The 11,177-nt window shown below is 47.8% G+C and overlaps 1 protein-coding gene across 1 annotated transcript; it reads right to left on the reverse strand.

Annotated features, from left to right (window-relative positions):
- Positions 1–836: 836 nt before the first annotated feature.
- Positions 837–1,634, reverse strand: LORICRIN (loricrin cornified envelope precursor protein). Its single transcript, XM_035029958.1, has one exon. The coding sequence runs from the start codon at positions 1,632–1,634 to the stop codon at positions 837–839; it is 798 nt and encodes a 265-aa protein (XP_034885849.1).
- Between the last annotated feature and the right edge of the window lie 9,543 nt (positions 1,635–11,177).

An 11,177-nucleotide genomic window follows, 5' to 3' on the forward strand; every position in this document is an offset into this window, starting at 1 on the left:
TTTCTTCCTGTTAATTGGTGTGCTTCCTGTATTTCCCCATGACCTCTCTGGTACTGGCGTTTATTGTATACACTTATGCCGTATATTCCTAAATTGGGTGAAGCTCCTTTAAGAGAGTAGGAAACAGCTCCTCTACATCCTCCTTTCCTTACAGGTGCCTCCTGAACAGTCTTACACCCTGTAGAGGGTCACAAATCTCTGATACAATTATTCTTTCTCCTGTGAGTCTGGGTAGCATAAGCTAGTCCTCCTTAGGTGCAGCCACCCTGCTTTCAGACCTTGAAGAGTAGGACTAGGAGAGATAGCATCTTCCCAGGGCAGACCTGTCTTTAAAAAGCACTGAGCTCAACGAGAAGACCCACAGTGGCTACCCAACCCACCAGGAGCTGTTAATGGAAATCTCTTCCCAGGGTCTTTGTGTTTGGGGCTCACCTCACCATTTTAAGCCATAAACCAGAGAGTTCACATCTTTGTTTATTGGTTGCCAGCCATTCCTTTATGACTTTCGCCTATCCAGCCACCCTTCCCCCAATAAATACATTTGTTGATGAATGGAATAGAATGAATGAACTTGGAAGCTACAAAGGTGCCTGGAAACCCAGAAATTCTCATGAATTGCACATTTATTGACTGAGGATGTACCGGGGTTGGGAGGTAGTTGTACAGAAACCAAAAAGGAAAAACTACAGAACAAGATGCAGCCCCAGAGCTCAGTAGCTCGGGTGTTAACACCTGAAGGATTTAGGAACCTCAGGGCAATATCATGAGAGCGCTAAGCCCATTGGCGCCCACGGAGAACACCTCCATCTCTTCTTCTCCGCGGCCTCTAACGGACCTTATTTTCTTGGCCAAGTAGGCGCCTGCTTCTGCTGGGTCTGGTGGCAGATCGGGACGCCCTTGCCACCCCCAGGGTAACAGCCGCCCCCACCACCAATGGAGAAGCAGCCCCCGCCGCCGCCGCAGCTGGGGAAGCAGCCCCCGTCGCCCCCGGAGGAGTCGCCGACGCAGCTGCCTCCGCAGGATCCCCCTCCGTAGCTCTGCTGGGGTATGCACGAGGTCTGGATGGTCCGCTGACAGAAGTAGCCAGAGCCGCCGCCGCAGCCGGAGCTGCCGCCGCCCCCGGAGGAACCGCCACCCCCGCAGTCGCCGCTAGAGACGCCTCCGTACCTCTGGCACTGGACCTGCTGACCGGAGTCGCCGCCGCCGCCGCCGCCACCGGAGTAGCAGCCGCCGCAGCCGGAGCCGCCGCCGTCCCCGGAATAGCCACCCCCGCAGCCAGAGTCGCAGCCGCCGCCCCCGGAATAGTCACCCCCGCAGCCGGAGCTGCCGCCGCCTTCGTAGTAGCCACCACCCCCACAGTACTTGACACTCCCACCGGAACCTCCTCCGCAGCCTCCGGAGCCATCACCGCAGCCGGAGCCTCCGCCGCCACCAGAGTAGCCTCCGCAGCCAGAGCTGCTGCCTCCCCCGAAATACTTGACGCTCCCTCCGGAGCCGCCGCCGCCGCCGCCGCCGCAGCCCGAGCTGCCGCCGCCGCTGTAGAAGCCACAGCCACCGCCGCCGCCGCCGCCGCCCGAGGTCTTCCCGCAAACCACTGGGCACATGGAGGTGGGCTGCTCTTTCTGGTGAGACATCTTGTCTAAGGAGGAATGGAACCCTGGAAGGACAGCAGAGAGCATCACTGGAGCAGCCCTAAGAGGATGCAGCTGAGGAGGCAGTTGCAGCCATGGAAACGCCCATCAGCCTCAGCAGCACTGCCTGGGTCCGGCTTGATGCCTCCGTTGAGATCCAGGAGAGCTCGCAGGTGGGACTCCTAAGATTAGTGCTTTCGGAAGAGTTGCACTCCCCCTCAGAAAGTCTTTACCAAGCTTTAAGTAGCCCAGTATGTTGCCCATTTTTCTCTCCCAGCTCCCCCTCTGGCATCTGCTGTCTGATTTGGCAGCAAATGACCCACACTCCCTCCTCTGTCCTCGACTTCCTGTAAAATGAGAGGGTTAGAGCACTTCAGCTCTCAGGTCTCCAGTCCCAACATGGATTCTCTGAATGCAAATAGAAATTAGCACAAACCTCCACCTAAGGTGGGGGATTTTACCCATCCCTGGCACAACAGAGGGAGGTTTGTCTGAATGTCAGAGGTTGTTGCTCCCCACCCCACATTCTCTGCAAAAGTTCTTAGTTCAGGGGTGCCTGGGTGGGTGGCTCAGTCGGTTAAGTGTTAGATTCTTGATTTCTGCTCAGGTCATGATCTCGGGATTTTTAGATCGGACCCAGAGGCAGGCTCCTCCTTCAGCAGTGAGTCTGCTTAAGATTCTCTCTCTCTGCCCCCCCTCCTAAAATAAATCTTTAAGGGGAAAAAAAAAAAAAAAGCTCTTAGTTCAAACTCTTGGTCTGAGCCTAGCCATGATACCAGGGCTAGTTAACAGAAAAGCCCTCACCACCACCCACCCACCCCCGTCCTGTCTGGACATAGGGGAAGGGACCCAGTGGTCCTTTGGACCAGCATCTCTGACCGAAGATGTAGGCTTTGCTTACATCCAAGCTTGGTTGAGGGGACCATTACTAGTAGGAAGTTGTGTCCCAGCATCTCATACAATTTTTCTCTCAGAACATCTCTGAAAAACTGGCACCCGGGTTCCTGTGGTTCCCCAAATCTCCCCCATCTGCAGCATCCTCGGAATTACTCTCCCTGTTCTCCCTTACTCTCTGGAAGTAAGACTCAGCCTCTCCTCCTGACAGGTGCAAGAGATCCATCCTGCCCACTCACAGGGGCAGTCTGCAGAATGTCCCTCTCCCCCAGAGAGACAGGAAGTAGTCTTGCCTTTGTGGAGTTCCCATTCTGGCCAGAAAACGAGAGACACCATCTGCACAGCAACAGCTCAGCTCCCAACTTCCAACCTAAATTCCCTCTAAACATGAATGCAGTTGGAAAGGCAGAGGTCCTGTCGTTTCCAAAGAGGAGAGAGGCCTTGCAGGTCTGTCTCCTGGTCCACCTAGTCTGAGCAGGGCTGGGGAAGACTAGTTGGGAAGACGAAAGCCAGGAGAACTCACACTTACCTGAAGCACCAGGGGCTGAGTGAGGAGAGGAGATGCTGGCTTATGTGAAGAGCTCTGGAGCTCCCAAGGTTTTATACACTGAGCCCTGACTCATCTATTGATCTGAGTCCGCCTCTCATGTTTGCACTCAGTTATGTGACCCATGGCTGTTGCCCCACCTGTCTGTTGATTACAGGCAAAGGGTGGCCCATTCATGAAGATTTTGGCATACTTGAGATGGGCAGCCTAGTGTGCATCTCTGATGCAACTATGTGGCATCGGGATGGCCAGCCAGAGTGGATGGCAGACATTGTTTCCAAAACCTCTGGCAAAGGGCGCATGCCATGAGACCTAGGTCTCTGACTCTTGAGGTGGCCCAAGAAAGTCACACTGGAGATCTCAGTCCTTAGTCCGAGGAGTAGGACCTCCTGTTTGGCTTCTGATCCCATTGCTTGGAACCCTCAGAACTTTAGAGAGAACCTGTCCCTCTTTTGCCAAAAGTTTCTCCCCCAGAGTTTCATGTGTGCTTCACTGAAGTGTTCTTGTCTTGAAACTAGCTTGAGAGAATGCATGAGCACCCAGTACCCAGTTCTGGGCTGCACACCATGGACAGGGCTGCAACTAATGGGACATGGGTATCTACTTGGATTTGTTCCTGGAGATTTATTCCTCTGAAAAAAAGTGATTGTTGATTCTCACTTTCCATGCAAAGGAACAAACTAAAGAGCTCGATCATGTGGTCCTTCATACCATGGCCCTTTGGCCCTGGCATCCTGCAGTCTTGTGTGGCAACAGTGACCTCAGCCTAAGAGGCAGCTGTGGAATGGAAGGGACTTGAAGTTAGGTGACTGGATTTGGGTGTTCCCTATGCTACTTGCGAGCTATGTCACCTTGGACAAAGTCACAGCACTTTGCCTGACATAGGAGGCACTCAGTAAGTATTTGTTGACTGCTGAATGAATAGGCTTCTGATGACCAGTTACCTTGCCTATCACATAGGAATAGTAAAATCTGTTTCGTAGGCTTGGGAAGAGGGAATACTTATAATAAACTGTAGAAGGTGATGCTGTTCTTTTTATTGTTTTCTCCTATTACAGCACAGTCTTACCTCCAACTTGGCCTGCCTTTGGACAGCAAGGCCAGAAGGGAGTCTATGGATAGCTAGAGGCAGTTCTTCAGTAAGAAAATACTCAAAAATTCTCCATTGACCCTGGACCAATAGCATCACTTCTGTGTATGAACAGCATGCTCCCCCCTTCTTTCATCACAGGAACTCAATTGCTATTGTTTAAGATATGGCATTTGAACTTTGTTCTGCCCACCTATGTGTTGAAATGACAGCTCCAATAATAAATTGACTGTTAATTATGGTGGCTTAATGATCAAGTGATCCTGATTAGACTGTGGTCTTCAGAAACTTGTGGTGCTAGTTCTAGTTTGGATGGCATGAAGCCAGGCAAACCCACATGCTCCTCTCCTGAGAGAATAGCCAGAAGGGAAAAGCCAGGATCTGTTGAAGAAAGCAGGTTTCTCAGCTTGAAAGTGAGGCACCATGGAGATTTTGAAGGGAAACAGGCTCCAATTAGATGATTGCCATGGGTATAACAAAGAATGGTTTTATTTAGTTGGGCAGCACTAGAGAAGGGGAGAAAGTATAGACCATGTGCAGTTCCAGCACTGATCTGTGGACCCATGTTGATCCATTACTGTGTGTTCTACAGTCTGGAGGAAAATGTAAGTAAAAGGATGTCAGCAGTGCATTCTTGAGAAGTCTTTAATTTTGAAATCATGGCCTTCCTACTTTTGTGTGTATTAAAAATGTCATTTCTTTTAAAAGTGATGGAAACTCCAGGAGGTTGTAGTTGTTTCTTTCAAGTCCTTACTTGACCAAAAAAAAAAAAAAAAGAGGCTATAATAGAACAGTTACCATATTGTTTTGAGGGAGATATGACTACTCTATGAAATTCTGAAATTTGGGAACCTCAAGTGCAGGTGACCCCAAAGCCCCAAAGAGCTAATAATCTTCAAATTGCCATGTCGGTTTGGAGGGTTCACGTTCTTAAAAGAAATACATGTCTGTGGGGAGATCACAGCTCTTGAGTTTGGGGAGCCCCAGTCTGAAAGAAGCCTGCTCATCACAATCTTTAAGTATCTAAAGCTACACACACGCATTCTTATGACTGAGTGCTAACAACCTACCTGAAGGTTAAAGGGCAGCAGGTGGTTTGTAAAGAATAAAATGGACACAGGGCAAGGGCTCAGGAGCATTGGCAGGGCAAGCATAAAGCTTGGAAGCCCTTAGCATTGTTTACATTCAGTGGGAAAGTTTTCTCTTAGAGTCCTGCCCAGGAGGTGCCTCAGAGCCTCAGGCACCACCCCCCCCCACACCAGGCTACATTTTTTTGTCCTCTCTCCAGCCCTCCTGGGTTAGCAGTTGGAAGAGGTGGTTGTCTTTGTTAGAAGTCTGGGAGAAGGACAACTCTGTAGTGGTTCACATCTGCTAGAATTACTTCTCCAGGAAGCTTCCTTAGATTCATCCACCCACTGGTTCCATCCTCTTTGACACTTTCCCTTTCCAAGTCCTTAAGGAACAACTGTACTAGTTACAGCCTGCTAATGACACACCCAATAGCCTTGTCTCCTTTTTCAAGTTATAACTGTTCTTGACAGCCAGGGCCCCATTAATTCTTTATTCTACACCCTAAGATTTAAAGAGAGTTCATAACATCCTGGGGCTTTATCTGGACAAGTTGACTCTTGAATGACTCTTTTGGGTACTCCTGGAGCTCACCCTTGCAGGGAGAAGGAGGCTCACAGCTAAGTTCTAGCACTCCTGAATAGCTTATAGATGCATGCAAGATGAGCAGTGTGCTCGGGGACCTCACTTGCTTGGCTCAGACACTTTCTGTGTGGACAGACTCTGGTGTTTATGGACTGCTGCCACATAGGTGTTTTGTCCATTCCTCACAAAGGTCCTCTGTGGGGTGCCTGGGTGGCTCAGTCGGTTAAGTGTCTGCATTTGGCTCAGGTCATGATCTCAGGGTCTTGGGATCTAGCCCCATGTGGGGCTCCCTGCTCAGTGGGGAGTCTGCTTCTCCCTCTCCTCCCCACTTGTGCTCTCTCTCACTCTCTCCCTCTCTCTCAAATAAATAAAACCTTTAAACAACAACAACAACAACAACAACAGATAAGGAAGCAACCCATAGAGCTAATGAAATTGCTCAAATTTCCACGACCTTTAAGCGGCAAAGCAAGGATTCAGTCAGTTCTTTCGATTCCAAATCTTGCATTCTTTCCAAGTACTACATGCCTCTTCCATTTGAATCAATATAAGCAGAATGAGGGGATGACATTCCAGTCTGGCTCAGGCTGACACCCTCTCGGAGGCAGGGAACAGAGCTTGCTCTCATGGACCCTCCCAGCTGCTCAGGAACAGTTCTATTTACTGGTGGACTGCAGGAGCCGAGGGGACATGTAGAGGTCATCTGATCGACCCTTACCATTGGTGAAGGTAGATGAAAAACCCAAGGCCCAGAGAGGCCAAACAATTTCCCATAACAGGGCTGATACTAGACCCTGGGTCTCTGGCCTCCCCACTCAGGGCTTTGTCTACAGTAGACTCAGGCTGAAGCTTTGTGCTTTCTCCTGACAAGAGTATCTCCAGGTGTTGGCAGTGAGACTAGGAGTAGTTAAAATGACAGTAAAAGTATTTCATAGCTGAACAGACATGTTCAGAGAAGCTCCTGGGCCTGGGTGCTGGTAGCCTCTGGGCCTGGAAGTATGTGGCTGATGTGGAGGCCTTCCTTAGGTGGGCAGTTGCTGTGTAGCCTGAGGGCTCAGGGCCTACCTCCTGGCCTCACACAGAAACTTGATACACAGGGAGGAGCATGAACAACATTTGTGGGCCCCAGTCCTGCCTCAAGATAAGCGATGTCAGAGGAGGCCTCTCAAGATTTTTGTGCATGGTGGTACTTGGTGTTCCCAGAATGTTGGCCCAGCCCATCCACTGATAATCCACTGATAATCCACTGATATCCATGAAGGGATAATCCATGTTGCTTTAACTGATTCTCAAGTCAAATGGAATCTGGAAATCAATACGATATGAAGGAAAAAGCACAGATTTCAGACCTACAGCCCTCTAGGCTCTTTGTTCTAAAGTTTCAACCCCAATGTTTTGGGGGAGCATGCTGCTTTAGATAACAATCACTAATATACCTCTCTTTTATCGGGGTCATTGAAAATCAAAGCAAGGTAAGTGCCCTTTCCGCTTTGGTCTCAAATCCAATTTTGATACTTAACAAGCTTCTCTCAGGAACTCCCTGGGGCTACAGCGGGCTTTGGGTGTGACCTCTCTGATTCACAGACAGCTTATGGGATTTACTACTGAAGACCAGAATTTAGGTCCAGTCTCTGTCTTGAACAGTAAAGTTTGTCAGACTTGCCAATTATCCTTAATTTTTGTTCATTCTTCTCACTACCCTCCTCATTTCAGTAGTTGAACTTGTTGAAATTGGGTGGATTTGTGGCAAACCTTCTTACTGCTTAGAAAAGTGGGAATGATCACGATTTGGTTGGTGGCTCTCTACTGACTTCTTCACTGGTTCCCTTCATGTGCTCAGAGAATCCCAGGGTGAGGGGCTATGGAACCATCACTCACATCTGGTGTGGATTCCTAGGACCTTCCCTTCCAGGCTAGGACCACCATCCAGACAAAAATCAGATCCTCCTAAATGTTCATATCTCCATCGAACTCAGAGTATTTGATAAATATTTGTTCATCAGCCAAGGAGATGATGAGAATTTAGTCTCATATCCCAGGGCAAATACAATCTGATTTAGTTTTCCATGGAAAGTAGCTTAAATAGATTGGCCATGGCAAACTGCTTTCCCCTGCCATCCCCCATCTTTCATCCAAGGTGCCTGATTCCCTGATCATCTCCTGCTTCTTATTTTTCAGAATGTCCTTTGGATCATACCTTCCTAGAGCTTTCTAGAGAGGCCTAAAACAGCACTAGGGGCACTTCTGGGTTTTGCCAGTCTAGTCTGTTCTGAAGGGTAGGGATTAGAATCTTTCCTCTTCTGAGGTTTTGGGGTCTTGGGAGTTCTATGATCTAAACCTGTGAGCTTAGGTAAGGCATTGTCCTCCCTCAACCTCAATTTCTCCACCTATAAAGCCAGTCTGACTTCTGACTGGTTTTCCTTTTGGCTCCTTCCCAGAGCACCTCTTTCCCAGGGCCCCCCTCTGGCCAGAGAAGAGAGAGAAATGAGGGTCAGAAGCATTGACAGGGAAGAAACTTAGGTGGGATGACAAGAATCAGTGGTCCCTGGGCAAAGAGCCTTGAAGCTCTCATACTTCCCTGTGTGCTAGCCTTGGGCTCTGGTGAGAGGCATTTCGGGAACTTTTCTTCCACAAGAACATTTCCCCCACCTGAGCTTGCTGTGGAGGAGGAGGGAGGGATTTAGCAGGAGGGCTGGGTGAGGAAAGTTGGCCTATGCTATGAGTAATCTTTGCAGAGTTACCCAGGGTGGATGTAATTGCTGGGGATTAAGAAAGGCATGTGGGCAGGCCGAGTTGGGAAAAGGGGAAAAAAAAGATCAAGATAAAAATACTAGATCCTTCTGTGATTAACATATATCATTTTGGGTCTCAGAAAAAGGATGATTTTGGCTCCTGAATGTTCATGCAGAGAATCCTCTGGTGGTAGAACTAGTCCCTTACCCTCTAGTAAGTCATTTTGCTATAAAATGCAATGAAAAACAAATCAAACAAACCCCAAGTAACCTTGCCATGAATAACTTGAAAAGCAAAGCAGAGGGGTGCCTGGGTGGCTCGGTCAGTTAAGCATCTGCCTTTGGCTCAGGTCATGATCTCAGGGTCCTGGTATCAAGCCCCACATCAGGCTCCCTGCTCAGTGGAGAGCCTGGTTCTCCCTCTCCCCCACCCTTGCTCATGCTCTCTCTTGCTATTTTTCAAATAAATAGATAAAATCTTTGAAAAGAAAAAAAAAAGAAAAGCAGAGAAAAAAGTTATGTATAATTCCAGTATTTATATACAACTGGTGTTTAAGTTTTGGTGAGTATTTTTATCTTGGTCTTTTTTTTCCCTTCTTTATACTTTCCTATAAAGTTTCTATTTTGGGTGCCGATTTTCCATGTGACATTGTTATCATGCACATATTCACATGTCCCTCCACAGTCTCTTTAACCATTAGCTTTAGTGGCTGTCTCCTTTGCCCACTCCTTATCTTCCAGCTGCCCTGTACCCTCTGTACCCTTGAGAACTCATTGATGAATTTTGTTGGGTCTTGAGTGTCTCCCTGATAGACTGCCGGCAGGGAATTTAATCTTCCTTTATATGCACAGAGTAGCTACATAGTAGGTGAGGAGAAAAGTTAATTGCATGAGGACCAACCCCCAATTCTTTAAACTTCTCATCACCCCTCTCTTTGTGTAGAACCTAGTGCCTCAATTCCTTTTGACTCCAACTCCATAGAATCATTTCTTTCCCTCAAATGGCGTTTTCATTTTGTCTCCATCTTCTCCTCGCAGGGCCAGGATACCCTTGGAAATGTGAAAAAAAAAAATTTAATTCCAGTTAGTTAACATAAAGTGTAATATTAGTTTCAGATGTACATAGTGATTCAGCACTTCCATACAATACCCAGTGCTCATCACAAGTGCACTTCTTAATCCCCATCACCTATTTCACCCATCCCCCACCCACTTCCCCACTGGTAACCATCGGTTTGTTCTCTATTGTTAAGATTCTGTTTCTTGGCTTCTCTGTCTCACTCTTTTTTTTTTTTCTTTGTTCGTTTGTTTTGTTTCTTAAATTCCACCTGTGAGTGAAATCATGTGGTATTTGTCTTTCCCTGACTGACTTATTTCACTTAGCATTATACCCTTTATCTCCATCCATGTGTTGCAAACGTTTTAGTGTGTGTGGGAGACAGTAGGGGGACAAGGCAGAGAAGGAGTCAGCAGTTTAGTGGGGCATTTGGAAGACAAATCACTTAGGATGCTTGAGTGCAATGGTAGCCAAGCACCTGAGGGACAAGAGGATGTAGAGAAAAGAAGCCACAGGATAAGCCTCCTTGGAAGAGGGGTTTTGAGTTAGGATTGGGAAATAGTGAAAACTGTAGATAGGTTTCTCCAGGTTTGGGCTTTGGCTCTCATATTACCTTCATGTGTATGTGGCTTGGTGTGCACGTATGATGTGTGTACACATGTGGGATGTGTATGTGTCCATGTGTGATGTATGTACACATATCTGCATGCACATGTTATATGCTTATACATGTCTCTGTGTGTAGACATGTGTGATGTGTGTACATGTCAGTGTGTCTGTGTGGTGTGTATACACATGTCCACATGTACATGTTATGTGTGCATGTGTGTGTGTGTGATGTGTGTATATATGTCTGTATATATGTGTGTCTGTCTCCTTTCCACAAACTTCAGTATTGCTCCTCATGTCAGACTCTTTTTCACAGAACCTGTTCCCTCTCTCCTGAGAATCCTGGCCCTGGAATTGCTGTCAAACAGCCCTCGGTCTCCACAGTAACTGTATTGTGTGTGGAACTGGCCCACATCATTTTCCATGACTTGTGTCTCTAGACATCATAGTAGATTTGCCCCAATTAGGTCATTCTTCAGTTAAAAGTCTTCAGTGTCCCCACATCGGGATGCAGCCCAGATTTTTTAGTCCCAAGGGCCTTTTGTGGTTCAGTACTGCCCACATCTGACTGTTCTCCAATAGAAGCATTTTGCTCTAGACAAACTCAATGACTCTCTCCCCAACTGAGTTGGCTGTGTTTAATGGTTTTGTATATTTTCCTGTTTTTTCCCTGCATCTGTTAATTTCCCCTTTCCTTGATTTGTCTAACTCTTATTTTTCTTTTAATATCCTATCAGACATCACCCCTCTAGGAAACCTTGCTCAACAACCCATCTGATTGAGAGAGCACCTTATCTGCAGCATGGTAATCCTGCCCACCCCCTGCCCCCCAAGACTGGGAGCTCCTTGCAGGGGAGCTGGGTCTTGTTTACTGTCCTGTATCTCAAGCATCCAGACATGCCTGGCATAGCCTATAGTAGATGCTGGTAGAATGGAGGAATGAATAATGTACTCCACATCTGCC

This window comes from Mirounga leonina, unplaced genomic scaffold (assembly GCF_011800145.1).
Source record: "Mirounga leonina isolate KUSES-001 unplaced genomic scaffold, KU_Mleo_1.0 Mir_350, whole genome shotgun sequence".
Lineage (NCBI taxonomy): Eukaryota > Metazoa > Chordata > Mammalia > Carnivora > Phocidae > Mirounga > Mirounga leonina.

Coding starts and splice junctions, on each gene's coding strand:
- LORICRIN (XM_035029958.1), bottom strand. CDS start 1,634: ATGTCTCACCAGAAAGAGCAGCCCACCTCCATGTGCCCAGTGGTTTGC.